The following is a 19,565-nucleotide window of genomic DNA, read 5'->3' as shown; positions in this document are numbered from 1 at the left end:
CAGCTGATTAAACAAGGGGTTTCTTTCATTTATTTAAATTAATCATTTAATTTATTAATTGCTTCTACCCTTCTCATTTCTAAATTATTGCACTGTGTCCTCGCTTAGTTGCAAATTCTTCTGCTCAGCTGCTTTTTTTCCCCCCCACTCAAGCAGTGTGCAATATCCAGTACGTTGCAGAATAACACATAGAAAATCTTGATTTGAATTATAAACCAGTTGACAACCAGTGGGCATGCCAGTGAATATCGCATAATACACTATCATTCAAATTCTCTTTTAAAATGATAAATACAAATTTATTACTTGTTACTATAGTTTACACCCATGGGCTACTATTTGTCTCTCCGAAAGCAATTCCAGTATTGTATTTGGATAATGTAACCTAGATAGAGCTCTGATTTCCAGTATCTCTAGTTTCTGATCTCCAGTTTCTGACTGCTTCTGGCCAGCCCAAAACCAGAACTTCAGGATGAGGCACTGTAAATGGCGCTGGATCATGTCACAGCTCAGTCGGTATGTTATGCAATGAGAATGATAAGTCTAAAAACCCCTCTCCTACTATTACTACTGGCTCATAAGTGGTCTTTAAAAAACAATTCTTGCGTATTAATTCCTTAGTAGACGGGTATAATGGATCTACTGCCTAGCCCACAGAACCTGTGGCTTGAATTCCTAGAAAAAGGAACAAAGAACTCCTCTAATTCTTTATCATTCACACTTAAATCATAATAAACGCAAGGAAAAATTGTGCAACAATGGCAGGTTAAAGCCAGGACTGGAGGAAAATTACTTTAATCACTGTATTCATTATGGGGGATGGGGAGGGAAGTGGAATAGTTCATTTATTTTCAAGATAAGAGGGTAAAACTATTTAAGTAGCAGTTCTAAAACTGGTTTTAAAAGCCATTTTTTAATTCAATTACCTACAGATTACAACCTGGGTAGTTACAGATATACTAAAAAGATTTGCCAGACATCCAGCTCTAAGAGAAATACTCCAGGAATTCACGAAGAGTGCAACCGAGACAATGAAAATCCAGGCGCTCCAGGTGACCGCCCAGCCTGGGAGTGGTATACCTCGCCACAGAAAGACGTACTGGGAGGATGACGAGAGAGACCTGACGTATTTGGTCAGACTAACAATCAGAGCCTGTACTTTTGTTGATATATACAGCGCAGATTCCAAAAATAATATAAAAAAAAGTTTTTCAGTATGCTGCAATGTGCCAATAGAGGTGACTGTTAGAAGAAAGGGTGACTGGACATCTGCTTAGCAACTTCCCTCTCCCACCACATTCCAAAAAACAGAAGTCAGTAAATCATAGTTATCATTACAATTTTACCCACCACAGTTCATAATTAATTACACAAAAGCTGATACTAACATTAAAAGATCTAAATGCTTGGCCTGGAGACAATCTCCCATTAGATATCCCTAACAACACAGACAGGAAATCTGAAGAAAATACGACAGTTCTGAGATTAGAATATCATTTTGTATTTTAATAATAGCTCTTTTAGTAATACTAAGAATGCAAAAAAGGACATAATGTAAGCCATTATCATTATCCACTACTTACTGTTTTAAGGGTCTGGTTCTCTTCAAATTTAATGAAAAAAAAGCCCCATTCGTGCACTAACGAGATGACATTCCTTAGTGCAAGGAGCTTTATTGTCTCCTACGGAGATTTCAGTTTTTCTGAGAAAGCAGTAAACGTGGGTATTCACAGGCACACGATCTCACCATAGGCATTTTGAACATATCTATTACTTTGAACAGCCAGATGTATCACGGTACTCCCTAATGCCACAGTCCGAAAGGTCAGCACCAGTACGGGTACCGCTGGCACCCAGGATGAACTCCTGTCTTGGGAGAAGTCGGCTGCGAGAACGGCCATTCACTAGGACATGAATTTCAATATAGAAACCTAGAATATAATACCCCTTTTTTAAATTTTCTTACTCTCCTGTTCCTTGTATTACTAAAATAAGTTTAAAGACGTGTTTTCTTACTCCTCAGTTTCCCTGTGCGCACGGAGCACAGACTACATTAAACTATAATCTCCTACTCAGCTGTGCTTGGGCAAATGAAAGCAACCTCTGGAGAGCTCCGTTATCCCACCCTGCCCTCCTGTAAGTTGAATTTGCCAACCTAGTGCTCAAAAGGGATCTCAGAACAGTCTTTTTTATTCCTAGAGATCTGAGGAATGCTACAGTCTCATGAAATACTTCAGAGTTTACAGTCACACTGCATAATGGGTAATACTCGGATACCCGTCTGCAGGATTACTGTTCCTATTTGCTGTACAAACCTTATCCCTTCTCTGCCAGACACCTGGAAGAGAAAACAGATGCTCCACACGTAGGATCAGTAAAGTAGAAACACAGCCCAGAAGGTATGGGTGAGGCATACGCACCTGATACACTGAAATATCTGATCCTGCATTGCAAAAAAAAGGGGGGAGAGGACTGCAGCAACGGCCCTACAGCAAAGCCTCTCTCCTGAGGTGAGGGCTTCCTGGGGCAAACCCCTCTCCCCAGCTGGGTCATGGTAGCCACAGGGTGAGGAGAGAGGCCACCCTCCCCAGCACACCAGGCAACTCCACCTACGGTACCTGGCATTATCACGCTCCTCTTCTGATACTCACAGCAGCAGCACCACAGCCAGAAGCCACGGCAGGCTTCGACTGTCGCTGAGCTGTGCAAAGAGCCTTCCGCCACCTTCTCCTCTGGTCACAAGCGTGAAGATTGACCATTCCAGATACATTTAGGTGCCCTACTATTTTTCTAATTTAAGTCCTCAAAATATTTTCCAGAACTGTTTTTGAAAGTAAAGAATATACATTATATTCTATGTATTCCTGTACATATGTTAATATTGATCTATACCTGTGCAATATTGCAAATCAACTTTGAATTATCTAGGGCAATGCAATTCCATTCTAGGATTCTGAAGACAACGTTATCTTGCTTCTTTCCCTGGTCCATGATACTAAAGAAAAAAAATCCCTACTGAAAATGATGGTTTTATTATAATAATCAAATGAACACACAAAGGCTGATAAACAATATTATATTTGTGACCTTTTTTGTTCAGTAGTTCCATAAAAATTTGGCATTCTGGATGAAAGCTGGTCTACTCTCAAAAGGCAATCGGGGTGAATACATTAGTAATACTGTTGCAGCTCTAGCAGCAAAAAGTTTTCACAGCAAAAAAGATTTCCACATAATAATCCTTAGTTCAATATATATAAATCCCCTTTCAGCAGACATTCAACAACAAAGAAACTCCTTCCTAAGCGACAGAAATAATAATACAGATTTAAATTCAAAAGAACTGTGCAAAAATTCCCTAACCACTTACCGCTGGTTGACAAAAGGAGTGGAGAACTCTGCAAGCAGACGGAAGTTTCCAAAATAAGCCAACAGACCTTTGCTCTGGTTCGCAAAACAAAACAGACATACAAAAATCAACAACATAGATCTGAGATCTTGATTCAAGTCTTCACGTATACACCGAGTGATACAACATCTCAACTTCTTTATTAAAACTGGTAGTCAGCGAGTTTGCCAGCTGTGACCAACTTCCTCACAATTTCAAAACGAGGTTTACTACAAAAGCTGTAATTGTCCTTCAGGCATCTCGAATCAGTAGTTTCCTACTTTAAATAAATCTTTAGAAGACTTACAGTGAGTGCCCGTGGCAAGCTAGCTAGAGAAGACTGGCACAAGTAGTCATAGGTTGCAATTATGATACTATCACTGCCTAAGAGAATTATAAATATTCTGGATTTCTCTGTGTTTCAACAAGCCCAGACAGGAACACTGAAACCTACAGAAAAATGTCCCTGCATTGTTTTAGGAACATAATTTGGCAAAGCGAAGAGGAATTCCCAGCATAGGGACACCTAAAGGCCTTTCTTCCCTCCTCCCCACCACAGGGAAACCCTTTCCACCAGCTCCGTCGCGGTCCCTGACCTGCCCTGGGTGTTGGAAGAAAAGCACACCCTCTCCACGCCAATGTCCAGATAACTGCGTGGTACATTTACACTGACACATGTTGTAACTGAGCACTTTCCTCCAGGTGACAAAGTACAGCCTATCTTTTGTCCTATCGTTTGGCTACGCTGGAAATAGTATCCCATTACGCAATGGCTGGGTAAGCAGCAGTTTGCAGATGAGGAGATAAAAAGATTTTGTTAAAAAGAAAAACTCAGCAGGTCTCCCAGGCAACCTATGGCATGTGTGTCATCATTCCTCCTTCCCCCACCCGGCGTGCTCATACCCACTACTGCGGGCATTTCACGTCAGCTCACACTACACCAAACAGAAAATCTGTGTCTTTCATCAAATCAAACTCCATCTCCAAGAGCAATTTTTGAAATAAAATACTTAGGAGTAACTTTCTCTGAAGATAAATGAGAGTAGCACACGGACATCCGACGGCAGAGCTAGACCCAAATAATAAGAACTGCTTTAAAAGAGGTTCACACTAACACTACGCTTCCAGTTCACTCCAGAAACATCTAACGAATTTTCTGCATCAGGGATTAGCCCTGGTAGTGGTATTTTCATTTCTCTAATTCACTTTCATCCGTGATAATGTTAGTAGATCTAATTATCTTCAACCCAAAACAGAGTATTTACTGGTGCCCTTTGAACTGTTGCATGGGAAACATGACCGTAATCTGGCATCTTGACACTTTTAATATTGTAAGCCTGGGATTCACATGGTAGGCAGGGGAAGAAATGTGGTAAATGAAGTAAATTGCATTTCATAAGACGTCTTTATTTACTGAATGAGCTTTTCAGAAGAAGTTCAGGAGCATTGTTCTGGAGGTCAATGGGACTGCTACCAAGTCACACGGGCAGCTTTGAGAAATTCCAGCAGCAGCAAAGAGTAACTAAGTTAGTTGCTTTCTGGAACAGTGTCCTTCTCTTCCCCTTGTCCCTTCAATGCATCCACGCCACAGATATTTATAGGTATATACAGTTAATTACCCACTGTTTCCCCAGCAAAGTAACCTTAAACAAGAAGTCTCAAAGGATCAGTTTGTGTCATAAGTTTGGGGGCTTTTTTAATTAAATTGGAAGGAAAAAATAAAAAGGCAGCCCAGAAAAACCACACCCAGCTGATTGCAGCACATTCACCGGAGTTAAAGATCACTGACCCATGGCCTTGGAAGTACAATCACAAGCAGAACACAACCACTTGAAACCATTTTCTTCTAATTTTCCACCTAAATACTCAGACTTGTGGTTTTATTTGAAACCCTTTTCTTTATAGAAATTAGAAATTATATAGAATACATATAATTACTATGATATTAGAAATATAGAAATTATAGAAAATGTCAGTCTCTACAGCAAAAAACTGTGAAGAGTTTTAATTTCAGTAGTTAAATAAGGTACACGTTTGAAGGCCTGTAACATTGAAAAGGCGTGCACTTACCACAAATGACTGATAAAACCATTTAGAAAGTAATGATGATTAAAAATACAAAGATGCCTTTCACAAAGCTAATGCATCAACCAGTGAAGAATTTCTTTTTTCAAACGCTAAGCAAATGAGATCTAAAAAAGCATTGTCTGCAGCCTCATCTGCTTGTTATGTTACCGGTAAATACGGCACTCACCAGTACAAAATAGTAAGCATACAGAGCTGCCAAGTGATGTATTACAAAAAATTTGTCACCAATTGCCTTCCAGTAGTGAACAATAAGCAACAAATCTACAAGAGAAAAGAAAGAATTATAAAGAACAATGTATTACACTACCATTGACCTCAGAACAGTGTTTCTCTAAGTTTTAGAGGTATAAATGCCAACATATGGCATCAGCAGAAACTCTCTGAATTAATTAGCTCTGAAGAGAAGATCTTTATCCTAAAGATTTTGCTGTAGTCAACGCATTAAGCAACAGTATTCTTCCAACAGTCGCCATAAATTATTACTTCCCACATCAATGGGAGTACGGAGGCAATAGCTTTAGCTGAGATATTTTGGAAGGAAAAAGTGGATCCAGAGACTCAGAGCAAGAGCTCACACTTAGGAACCCAAAATTTAGAAAAAGTTATAAAACAAAAGTTATAAAACAAAAAAAAAACAAAGGGGGAGTGTGCTACAGGGGGGCAGAGCCAATATATACAAGTACATGCAATAAATGCAGGGATCTGTAACGGGGAACTTTGGAATCAGAAACTAGTTATATTAGCAAATAGGGGAACTGTTTACCAAAAATATTTTGCAAGGGGCACCTGGAATAAGAAGCATGTTTGCTTTATTTAATTACAATTGTCCAGTTACTGCAAAAGCGATATAGTGGGCCTGAGTTAATGTTATAAGGAAAGCTTTGACAGAAAAGTTCTTTCTTGTCCCATGACGGTCTGAGATTTCAGAAGATTTTATTTTCTATACCAGAACAAGCGATTTCTGCCCCTGCTTTGTCCAAATGAGTTATTTGGACTGGAATATTAGTGACCGAGGATCCAAATCAAAGACTTTACCCCTGTGCCTTTCCTATCTCCAGTGAGTGCCTTGATCTCTTTTATATTAGCTCTCCTCAGGCAGGACTCTGTATCATCTGACATAGCCACTCCACTTCCTATTAATAATTAAACATCAACTATATAAGGAAGTGAGAGAGAATGCGTGGCCAGGTTCAGGTCTCTGTTCAAAGGCATTCATTAATTCATAATGAAAGTCTAATGCATAATTATTCAAAAATAGATACCAATGAATTTAAACGTGGGAGCTGACATTCTTCTTATGGAAAAAACAGAGACTTACATTAACCCACAGTTTTACTGGGTGTGCTGATCACCAGATTATCAGTTCCATTGGGGTGAGAAATCTAGCCTGAGAGGTAATCAAGCCCACGGCCCAGTCTCTGACCAGAGACTCCATCCTAACATGAGAAGTTTTTCCTGAAAATAGTCCAAGTCACAACCAGTTTTTGCTCTGGTAAGTCAGCATTACCCCCACAGACCACAAAAGAAAGCTCCCATACCAATTTTAGTTGAGAATAAATAATTAAGGACACAAAATATATGTAGGGGTAAATGCCATACCAAGAAAATAATTCAAAATTTCCATGTTTTATATATGACTAAATTTTGGCTTAAAATGAGACTAAAAGGTGGGCGGGCAGGATCTTATGGCATCATTTGCCTCAGCGCGGACTGAGGGTTACCAAAATTCTTCTGGCAGCATTCTGAGGTCACAGGAAGAAACATATAAAGGAGCTACAAGTTGTAGACACCCTGAAGGGCTGAAGGACTGAAGGGCTCCGCTCTAACACCTCCTCAGCTGCCTGAAGGACAACACTGAGCTGGAGTTGGTGGTTGTGGTATCAAACCATCATAAAGCCACACGGTGGCACTTCCCCAGTGCTTGGGGAGATATCATTCCATCGTTCACACCTGCTGGCAAGATCCTGGGATTTCACCACAACCCACAACTCCATCAGCAATTTTAAAGGCCACAGTAGGAACTGTATTGTATACACGTATCACATCTCCAGCGTAGTGGCTCAGTATAAATATATAGACATAGTGACTCAATATAAATATACAGATTGTGTGTCTTATATACATGTCGCATAATTACCAGAAATGAGGTAGCCTGTGGTAATAGCAATATTCAGTTTCACAATTGAAGGGTCACCCCTGTAAACATACCAAAAATACACAGTTACAGCCTTTGTAACAAGGTAATTCACAAAGGACATACACATATCAAACACACGGTGTCACCTTACTCTTGGCCCAGCAGTGAGACTTTACAAGATTTGGTTAAGTAAGATCCTAGTCATGAAAATTGATTCCTTTTCCAGCCAGACAGAAGCCACCTACTAACCACCCCAATCAGGATTACCCCCTGCCTTGCGGTAGGGACTGCCCCAAGGGCCTTGCTGGAGGCTAGAACTGGAACACAGCAAGCTGGGTTCTCTGGAAGCAGAGGATAAGGGAGAACAGCCCAGGCAGTGTCTCTGAGCACTTCAGCTGACCCTCCCTGCCTCCATTTTTGTTCTTCTGCCAGTGCTAAAACTTTGTTATGGATCACAAAAGTAGTTTGCTCAGCTGGGGCTTTTCATACTCATAATAGGATGGATGCTTATAGGGATGAACAGAGTAGAAGGAGACATGAATTATTTGCCAGTTCTTTGGAGCCAAGGAACCTTCGAGGAGAAATGCTTTTCAGAGTAGTTTCACACCTTCTGTCCCTTCCCTTTTGGTGCCAAACATTTGGCAGGCAAAGCTCTAAGTAGCGCACACACAACTTCAGTTCCTCTAGGATGTTCACCAAACCCAACCTGTGAGTACAGCTCAAGAAAGGGAAGCATCCGCGTTACAGCGAGTAACGTTTGTTCTTTCCTCCGCTGTCCTCTGTGCATTCCTGCTTTCAGGAGTCCGTTAGCAAAGCTCTTTTCCTTGGCATAAAGATCATAACTTTCTGTTTAACAAGTTGTGCATCTGATCTAGGTATGTTTTGTGTGTGAACTGAGCTTCAAGTGACAGGTCTACAGATTTATAGGATGTGGACCGCTCGAGACAAACTCGGAAAACAATCTTTGTTGTAAACCTTTCAAGAAAAAGGAACGTAACTGTGCCTACAGCCACCTCCAACACACAGTCTAGCAATAGTAAATAGCAATAGTAAAATGCTATTGCTTAGCTATTTTTTTTAATCCTATTGGAATGACGCAGTGGAAAAGATTTCCTGTATTATTACAATCTGTTCACTAAATTTTAAGGCTTTCTTACCAACCAAAACTAACTGCTTCCCTGAGTGAGAGGGTAGCTTACAGGAAAACAGAAGGGCTCACAAAACCAGAATTCTGCCGTTAGGCGAGGAAAAACATCACCAGAAGAGCCTGGAGCTCACTCCGTCTCTTAAGATGGGCCACAGAGGCTCTCATAACTACAACTTGAGACAGGAACTTTTTTCTGTGGCTTCAAAACCTGGTTTCACGAGCTACCTAAGTTGTGGGCGGAGTGCTCCTTCAGGTGTAGCGCTTCTGAAAGTCACAACGAGACACAGAGCACAGACAGATGCGGTCTCACAACTTTAGCAGAAACTCTTTAAATAGTCACAGCCCTCCCGTTAGAACGCCCAGCTGCGGCAACACCATAACCACACCCGTAAGTGCTCCCAACACACTTGAGCGCATCATCGCCAAGACTGAGCCTGAGCTCAAGAACCTTCATCTCCTTCGCCAGAGAAGATGCAAAGGACTGACTACATGAAATGGGTTCCTTGATATTGGTAAATGTGACTTAACTGGATGAGGCACGGAATGATTCATTTCCCTTCGCTCTTTCCATGAGAATGGTCACCTTGCAACAAACCTTCTACAGACTTTCTAAACCAACACTTCAACACCACATATGGCTGCACTGTGTTTCTGTCACCTCCCTTCAAGATTCCATGTTAGAATCCCAAATTAATTAACGGAGAACCTAGAATTTAGTCTAAAATCTTCTAGATTTCTTGATCTGTCTTCTTGAACAGCAAGTGCAATGGAGCTTATGAGCCCAGATGTTTGGAGCCTAGTTTTAATGCAAGAAAGAGCCAGGAGTGACAAACACGGAGTGACCTGAGTAAGCAAAAGGGAAGAGCTATCCCTAAGGAGGTATGTGTGGCAAATGAATTACACACGAACATGCACCGGCAGATATAACAAACGAAAGTCCACATGACTGACTTCCTTCCGACTTCTTTGCAGATACTTTGCAGATGCAGAGTCATAGTGGATAAAAAGAAAATGCTAATAAACATCAGACTTCAAAAAATGTGATGACTGTAAAGTGGACAGTCATATAAGCCTGCTCTTCTGTGAAGCTACAACTTAATCCACTTATTTGCATCTTCTCCCTCTCCTTATCTGATCTCTACCACCTCCGCATTTTCTACCGTGTTGCTCTCACCACCTCAAAAACAATTTCTACATAGTCTATGTTAGCTACTCTGTTTTACATATAGAAAAAAAGCCGAAGTGTTATGAGTCGTCCTAGACCGTCAGAAAAAGCGTACGCACACAACGCTGGTGCTTTCCTGGAACTTACCGAAGCTCCAGTCTTTATTAGCCTTTGTTACAATCTATCATATCTAGTTTCAGGCACTACCCGACAGTAACGGCACATCCTCTCTCCACTGAACCCAAACCCTTAGCAGGAGTCCTGATCCCTTTCGAGACGTATGGTATCATCCTTACCATGCAGTTAAGCTCCATGTAAACCCAGAAGTTAGGCCGACATATGTACAGGCTCAGAACTTGTGATTTTCCATTATGGATTTAGATATCTCTAAATTCCACAGTAAAGAACTGATTGGATACTGTCATACAGTCAATGACTACACAAAAATGGTGGCAATAACGAGAGGGAAAGAATGTCTGTATCAAAACCTTCCCAGTGGTCTAAAATTGGAGCATCCGTGTAATGTTTTCAGGCTACCTGGGCTAAAAGAGTGCAAGAAAGCTGCACAAAGCATCCCTGGACATTTACTTACACACTACTAAAACTAGATTCGCAGATGTTTCTTGTATTGTCAATAAGAGACTCCTACAGCAAGGCTTATGCATCCTCCGTATCTGTAAATGACCAAGTCCCACAGCTTATTGCCTGCATTTCAAAAGGGCGTTAGGTTTCCAGACACAGCCCATCTGGCGCTTCCTGTATAATTTGGTTTTTCACTCTTCAGTCGTATTCAATTAAAATCAAGGCTATGTGGATTCAGCTACAAATCAGTGTAAAAATGATGGGCAGCCTAAGACTTAATGTTCAGCTGAGCCGTAAAAAAGACTGAGAAAAAAAAAATGGTTAAAGCTCTACATGGTCAGTTAAGGCTTTAATTACTGTGTATTTACCAAGACGACATCTGGGGGGAACGCAGAGACTAATGCTAGCTATCTCATTTTTAAGACTAATATAAAAGTCAGCCCTAGAAAAAAAATGTACATCTGCAAATTCTGAGGAAACCACCTTATGGTTCTGGCTTCACCGGCAGAAGAAAGCCTAACACAAAGCTGTATCTTACTCGCAGGCTGCATACAAGCACTTGTACAGCCATGGGCAGTATTACGTTCGGGCTTCCTTTGCAATTAAACGCTTGCATGAACATGAATTCAAATCATTGCAACTGCTTTAAATACATTAATTGATACTTCACACTTTTTAAAATTATTACTTTGGTAACTAAAAATACTGTTTTCCACACCTCGAGTGTGTTCTGTGCACTTCTAATTGACAAATTCCTGAAACCACTAAGATAATTTTGACCGAGAAACAATTTACAGAAATATTGCCATGAAATGAACCTGAAGCTTTGTTTGGAAACACACAGACTAGATATACCTTCACTAGACTTTTAAAAATATAAAGTTTTTCTTACTCTACCAAATGTAAATAAAACCACCAACAGCAGTCATTGTAGACATAACCAAAGAGAAGGAACTATTTAGAAGCAATAGAAGAAATACATTAAAAAGTTCCCCCAGAGGCAGATGGATTTTGTCTTTTAATGTTTTTACATACCTAGGATGCTAAGGCTCCATAAGCAAGATTAAGTTTTCAATGCAGTATACAAAAATACCTAAGATAACTTGTCTCAAACTTACTAAGAGCAAAAAAGTGGTTCGATTTCTGCTTAATTTGCATTTTTCCTGGAATTACACCATGAAAATTTAGTAAATGTGAAGACTCAATTTATTTATCATCCCCAAGAGGCTTTTATTTCTGTCATTCATTACTTCTTTTGCACAGTGTAGAACAAGGCCTGCTCAAACAAACCAGGATAAAAGCTTCTACCTGATAAAGCTTACCACAACGCACACACAGTTATAGTAACATGCTGCTTTTCAGCATGGTTACCAGGTCTCGTAAGATACTCAGGCTGTATTTGGTCTCTCTAAAGATACCAGAATGCAACGGAAAAAATCCAAAACAGCCAATAATTTAATCATATATCACTACATACAGCAGAGGCCAATGTTGCCTCAATTTGCGTCATGAATGAGCGTTAGGTTTATTAAAGCCCACCGCAAGTCAGCAGCAGAGCACTTCAAGGACCCAATCCTGTCTAGTCCATGCTGCATTGCCATTAATTTACAATATCAACAGAGAGAACAAGCATCAGATGTTAAATTTATATAAGTTTAAACTAATTCACAGGGTGGTCCTTTGACAAGGTTAAAAACAACTGTCTATGACACAAATAGTAAGTCCATTTATTAAATATTCCTATTGCTTGTGAAGACAGCTCTTGAAAACTTTCACACTTTTTTTAAAACAAAGATTGACAGAAGCTTTATGGGAGGCAGAAATACAAACATCTTAATTTATCAATTTAGACATATATATTTTACACATATAATAGGCCCCTCCAGCTTGTTTTTCCTCTCCCACACCCTCCAGACCTGCAATAGCATTTCAATTTCATTTTAAAATTATTATAGTAAATAGCATAGTTTCATTCATGCTGACTTCCAGTTACACTCTTTGTTATATGCTTTAGTAATTTAATATACTATTTCAAATCAATTGCTTGTATTTTATCTATTCCACTTCACAGAGACACAATGCACTAAGACATTAATACTGACAGACTAATCTGGAATTATCAAATAGTACAGCCATAAAAATGGACACATCGCAACTGCATATTTTAATGGGAAATGAAACAACTATTTCAGTAATTAATACACTGCAGGATTATTTTTTCCTTCTCAATTATGTTATTTTATCGTGTTAATACAACATACATGTAACGTGCCTTACCAGAGACGGTCAGCATTAACAGCGTCATCGTACAACAAAATATATAGGCAAAACCCACCAACCACCAAGGCGTGGAATGTGGACACTGTCCTGAAAAAGAGATCACAGTCACAAGGAGTACTGCCATTCACAACTTGAGACACTGTGCTTAAGGGAGGAGGGTTCCAAAGACGCTCTCAACCGCATCCAGGTACCTCTGGGGAAGAGAATCATCTCTCCTTTACGCTACATCCAACCACTTATGCAATGGCAGGCGGGAAAAACAGTCCAAAAGAAGGAATCTATTAGATTGGGACAGGGGTTAAATAGAAAGTAGGGTCTTCAAGTAACTGAGATCTACGTTTTCCTCCAATTATCCTATATATTAATGAATCCTTAAAGACAATATGACATCCAGTTTTCTAACAAGTACTTACTGTATTGTCCCACTTGCTGGAAAACCTATATGCATTTCATATTCAGACTGGCCCACAAGTCCCGCAGCAGCAGGTTTCTCCTTTCAGACACCAAATTAATAGATGACCCATAATAAATCTGACAAGTTCAGGTTTTGCAAAGAGGGGCATTAAATGGAAAAAATTCCCATAAAGGAAAGTTCACAAAGAACTTCTAGTGCATTTGAAGCAGATCCTGGTTTTCAAAGAGAAAACTTGTGTAACAGAAGGTTGTAGCTGAGTATCTGAGGCGTACCAGCGACTGGTGGATAAGAACTAGCAGCTTGCAGCTTTACAGTATTTTATACTCCTCTTGTCCTACATAAAGTCACAGTAATCAGAGTTGCCTCTTGGGTACTAACCACTTCTTTCCCCCCAAGACCCCAGCCTCAAGCATACAGGCTGCATGCACACTGTAGATAAACTGAATGTTAACAAGCGCTTAAAGAGAATTACCCGTTTAGAGGCCCCGGCAGGGTTTCTGCCAGCAGGCAGGCCGGGGCCATTCCTGCCCTTCTGAGTCCGTATGTATTCTTGGAAGGTAGAACAATGCAACGGGCGCAGGCCCAAAATGTGTAACCTTGTTCCTCTAGCCCTGGGTTTAACGCTACTATAAACTGCATCTAATACTGTGTAGCCACCCTCCGCTTTCCCACTTTTTAAGTGTGACTAGGAAGAAATAAAATTGCGTGCCAAATTACTGAATCACGGATAGTATTCGAAAGATGAGAACTCTAAATTACATTCTGCATGATCAGAAACACCTTTGCACAGCGTTAACAATGCGCACGCAAATGTACAGATGCTGTTAGTGATTAGTCTTGCCTTTGTATATATCAAATACATGTATTTGGGAGTTATTAATATTTTAAATGTGCGTAAGTCACTCTCAGGAGTCTAAACTCTTACTTCCTGTGGAAGATTTTGCAAAGAAAGAGTAGGTTATAATCCCTAGCCTGTTTCCAGAAGTTGTATTATTGGCTATTGGCGTTAGAAGGTTCTGTGACTTTTCATAAAAAGAAGTCTTGATTTACAATTTGTTTAAAGAGTGTCATCATGCTATTTTCAGCAGCTTTTTCAATAGCATTCCAAAAAAAACAATGGAGATTAATATAATATAAATAGCCAAATGTAACAAGCTGGATGAGACCATGTACTAACCATCATGGCACAGGTTGCTTCTTTTTTTTTAAACAAAGAAAGAAAATTTAGCTATCAGAATTTTAATGATAATTAATGGTTTAATTAAAATGTCTACGCTTGCAGAGAACTAGGAACTTTGCTTCCTTTTTAAAACAAAGCATGGCATATAATATTAGTGTTTGAGAAATACTTAGGGGTTTTGAACTTTAGCAGAGGATAATGCTGAAAGAAGGAAAATTTGTCCTAGAATATAGCTCATTATTTTACAGTTGCAATTTGTCTCGGGAGCGGCTGTTTATCCAAACCTTAGTGTTTAGAACACAAGCTGTGCACAAGCACAGCACTTGAAGGGGGGAGAGGAAAAAAGAAGAAAGGGAAAAAAAAAAAGCAGATTTCCTTCTTAAGCCCGGACTTTGAAGTTTCTCCGCAGAAGAAGGGACAGAAGAAGGGAAAGAGTGCAACACTCCGTTTTAATATGGAATCTGGGTCAAGCTATCAAGCTCAGTACATTGCCTTGAAATGACTGTCAAAGCTTGCATCCTTTAACTCCTCAATAAAATGCAAAGAAAAAAAGTTGCACTTACAACTTGCATACCTGTTCCTTTATTATTGAATATATATTTTGTATATATTATATAATATATATTATTGAATATATATTTTTTTCACAACTGCTTAAAACAAGCACGTATTTTAGAACATTTGACAGGAATTTATGCACAAGAAGTTAGAGAGTTATATTCCATGTGTGGTTTTAACTCAATTTGAGCATCTGTGTACTTAAGATTCCAGAAGCAATTACTTTATTGGTTCTCGATTCTTGGAAGGTCAAAATGAACAAATTGACAGTACAGAAAAACACTGTCCAGAGCTGCAGCCCAAATGCTTGATTACAAAACCCTCCGAACTACATATATTTTCAATGCTACAGCTCATTTCAGGCAGATGCCCTCTTCCAGACCCAGCTGAGCTGATAAAAATGCATAACCATCCTCTGTGCCAGTTTCCTTCACGACTGCCAACAGACCATTTGTGGGGGAGCACTCCCTGCACCAGTTCAGTATAGGACAAAATAACAAACATCTACTTTTAAATCAGTTCAGTTAACCCAACCCATTTTACAGGGAGATAGTAACTTTCTCTACCTGCACAGCAATTCTGTGGAGGACATCTAAGTCCATCTATAACTTCTGAACATGTAAGATACTCCTTGGGGTGTCTCTTCATTTTGATGAGACACTGGAGCGATGAGGCAGTTTGACAGAACGCTGTGTTCAGTCAGCAGAGTTAAGAGTCAATCTTTTGCAGAAACACAAGCACAGTTAGCTTTTCTTTCACTTCATGTCCTCCTCAGGTATAACGTCAACAAGCTGTTGATGAACCATGCTTTGCATTTCATGCCTTCTAACTCCAGAACTGAATGTAGCTCTGGACCACGACTCATCTGTCTGCTAACACTTGCATCCTGCTATCAATCCCAAGGAAAAAATGGGGAAAGAAGTGAAAAAAGGACAAAGCCTGGGGTGCTGTATCAACTTGAGTAGTTAAACACCTTACTACAAAGCAGCCCAGAAATTACAGAGCAGCTTATTTCCAGCACGCTTCTGTGTGCGAAACAATTAATATGTTATTATGCAAAGCACCACAATTTAGCATAGTGCTACCAGGCGGGAATAAATTCTCAGAAAGCCTATTATGCAATTCGAGGGTCACTTGATGTGGCTTAGACACAAAAGTTCAGCTCCACCATGATAACAGCTTAGTTCAGTTTCCCTGCCTGCCTCTGTTGTTGACTGTAATATAGAGATAAACCTAAGCTGCGCTGGTATCCCGAACAGGCAGTCTACAAAGTTGTTCTGGCAGATGGGCAATCATTCAAAGCAAAGGGAAATTAAGACGGTGTCTTTAAGAACAATGCAGGTGGATGTTTGCCAAATGGAAGGGCAAGAGTAGTTGAGTTGCTAATGCTGCCTAGAATAATGGAAACAACTTTAAAAGTGTCCACCCGATGCTGCCTTTAAACAGCACTGAGGAGGAACAGCAACACGACTAATGCAACCTGAGTGCAGTGACAGCCACACAGTACCCATTTTTGAGCTTCAAATTTGAGAAACACCTGGAAGATATTTTGAAGTTGCAACAGGCTACTCAAGCACAAGGTTTTACTGTATCAATTCATTTCAACTGGAGAAGCTTGTGTACTATATATACCCTTTCAGAGTACCGCATTGCAAATAAAACCTCCACGATCCTCCCATTTGCAATTACCACACTATACTTCCTTCGCGGCTTAAAAGAGAGGAGAACGCCCAGGAAAGATTCACAGGGTTGAACAAGTTTCTACCAGCGCTCTGTCTGAGGAGACAAGTGTAATGCAGGTGGAGCCATCCCAGGGATGGAACTGCAGAAACGCAAAGGGAGTGAGGAAGGTTTTTAGACGGAGCTTCCACAACTCCTTCCTGAATGTGCAGCCTGCATCTGTCACAGCTTCTCCCTCCTCTCTTTGTGCAGCCTCCTTCCCCTCCAACAGACAGGTGCACGTGTCTAACCCTGCCTCACGCCAATGCTACGCCAAAGAAGCATCAAATTTCTTGGAAAACCGTAACTTACATAAAACAGGTTGGAGGGTAGTAGCACCAAGAGAAGAGGGAGCAATTTGCTTTGCACCCAAAAGCATGACCAGATTTACACTAGCATTCAGATCATTGCAATAGTTCTGATTTTCATGTAGGTTTGGTGGAAGGGAATTTTGTACCTCTTCTCTTTACTAGACACACCACAGAGAAGCCATTTAAAACCGCTTCCATTTAATCCACTTCAGCTTATTATCTCTTACCAGTCACTGATTTCTTCTTTGACTTTCACTTGGGCATCACTGTCTAACAAAGCGTTTAACGTCCAAGTGTTTGTAACGCTGTGTGTTCGAGAAGGGGCCTCAGCATTTTACATTCAGAATTTGTCAAGTGCCTAGAGCCGTCCCTCTGACCTTCACAGATGTTTAACTAAAAAGGTTTTCTGCAGTTTTATATATATATATACACACACACAGGTGGCTGAGATGTTGACAATTTCAAGTAGGTCATTAGCTGTAGTTTGTTTTGAACAATTTACCTTGAATTCCATTCGATCTTCCTTTTTTGGCTGAGATTGTTAAAACCAGGTGTTATTCGTGTTGACACCCAAGAACTCAAAACATGGAACAGGAGCTGAAATACAGTAAAACTGGCAACAGCAATGCCAATAGTCAGGTTGCTGAAGGAAGCCATTGTTCTTCAGCCTGTGAAGAGAAGCAGAAGGTAATTTCAGTCCATTCTCCATTTAACTATTTTAAGCAGGCACAGAAAGCATTTTTGACAGCTAACTTATCACCAGAAATATTATTCACTAAAAATTTCATCATGCTCAATGCTTCTACTTAAGCCTTAATAGTATAAAACTACCCACAAACTTTTACATGTAAAAGTTGCATTTTGATTTTGTGTTTTGTTTGTTGGGGTTTTTTTTTAACGCTTGCATGCTACCCATTTTCATTGCCCAAAGTCACATGTGTTTTATCTACACAGAAAGGGCAGGCAGCACCAGCTGACTAGCGCAACCGCCCGTTCAGAAGCCTCCGCTCCTGGCCCAAGAAGCTCCAAAGTTACAACTCATCTCCCTCTTACCAGACTGACTGCTGCCGACGGGATTTTACAAAGCAACAATGAGATCAGGTAAGTGTAATAGAGATTTTTCAGGTCAGCCTCGGGAAGTCATAGCCTCACTGCGGCTTTATGTTAGCATACTTTACAGAGGCAGTAGCTCTTGATTTGCACTGTTCACAGGCTATTGTGTTGGAGCTTTCTTCTTCTTCACATGAAAGTCTAAACTTTGCACTATGTCAGAGCGCACTGAAAAGCTTCCTATCCTCAGAGCTAACACACTTTTGGGATGCTGGATATTTAGGTATTTCATGAGGTCTAAATAAATAGCCTAACAATTCCAAACCAAAACGTCAGTCTCTAAATGCTTCGGTCATTCCTCCTGAGTCGCCGCTATTTTGCGAGACAGAATGATATCTTCCCAGAAGCCACAAGCTTCTGAACTACATCGCTGGTTCGATGGTGTCGTGAAGTGTTTTATTCCAAGATTAGCAAACGTTACAAACTCATAAAGAGTCAGTTTGTATTAAGTTGAATAGAAAAGAGGGGAAAAAAGCCAAACGGCTTCACTGAAAATATTTAAATCATGATTTTAATAGCTATTTAAATAACTGTGGTCACTTATTTTAGTTTTACTGAAGAAAATACCTGAAAATAAATCAAGACAGAGGCTAGAATAACTTGACATTACTGCAACAACCTAATGGTCAGCAAAACCTGACACAATTATATAACACACTTACGTCCACCTTCAGTTCACATGCATTATAGAATGAGGGAACATGCCTTAGATTGTTGAAACTGTATCTGCATTGCAGATGGAAAGAAACTTCGGGGGGGGGGGGGAAACACAAAGGAAAGTCCACCAGTTAAAATAACAACTTTTTAAAAAATAAAGTACGATATTCTCCCTTGGTGGTGTAAATGGTCAGTATATTGAAACACAGTTTGCACTTAAACTTAGAACTTTAACAAAAGGTGTATTACATCTAGATCAGGAGAAAAAAATACTTCTTCCTTCAAAGATTTAGAAGCAGAAGGTTCAAGGATCCCAAACTTCTTTCCCTCCTCCTCTTTCTTTTCTTCCCTGCCCCGCCCCCCCAAATTGAAGAGTAAAATAGAAAGTGAATTATCTGAAAACTTCCTCTGACTAGTACCCACAGTAAAAGCTACAGCCATATAAGCAGAATGCAGGACAAATAAAAGCAGATTTGCTTAGTGAAACCTGCATCCATAGCATACGCATTTCAAGCGTTTACTTCAGACTAGCTTTAATCCTGTCCTAGGGACTCTACAGTTGTTAGACCGTAGTTGATGTGCCCTTTGACGGGCCTATCTTCCTGCTCAGTTTAACCCACGAGGAACCCAGCTTGCACGCTCTGGGACGGCTGTGCCACACAAACCAGAGGCCGGTAAATCGGGGTTATCGGAAGATTCAGTTCATAAGTGTGTTTTTACTCCAAACTATAGTTTTAATGTACACGCGCTGCAGGGCATTGCAACAAATTGGCTCATTCCAGTTGTTTATTGGATGAGCTGTTCTAATTCAGCAGCATACTAGCCTTGCAT

The 19,565-nt window shown here is 40.1% G+C and overlaps 1 protein-coding gene across 7 annotated transcripts in view; it reads right to left on the bottom strand.

The window, feature by feature from the left end:
• TLCD4 (TLC domain containing 4) overlaps positions 1-19,565 on the bottom strand; it is a 45,624-nt gene that overhangs the window by 6,954 nt on the left and 19,105 nt on the right. For all 7 annotated transcript variants that reach the window (XM_075098177.1, XM_075098176.1, XM_075098178.1 and 4 more), the window contains 5 exons: positions 17,470-17,635; positions 12,782-12,871; positions 7,611-7,669; positions 5,640-5,734; positions 3,368-3,441 (listed from right to left, as the gene is read on the bottom strand). In XM_075098177.1, coding sequence (XP_074954278.1) covers positions 3,368-3,441; positions 5,640-5,734; positions 7,611-7,669; positions 12,782-12,871; positions 17,470-17,624 — 473 coding nt within the window. In that variant the 5' untranslated portion in view covers positions 17,625-17,635. The remainder of the gene's footprint in view (positions 1-3,367; positions 3,442-5,639; positions 5,735-7,610; positions 7,670-12,781; positions 12,872-17,469; positions 17,636-19,565) is intronic.

Source organism: Phalacrocorax aristotelis, chromosome 6 (assembly GCF_949628215.1).
Source record: "Phalacrocorax aristotelis chromosome 6, bGulAri2.1, whole genome shotgun sequence".
Lineage (NCBI taxonomy): Eukaryota > Metazoa > Chordata > Aves > Suliformes > Phalacrocoracidae > Phalacrocorax > Phalacrocorax aristotelis.
This window is presented reverse-complemented; position numbering and strand designations above follow the sequence as displayed.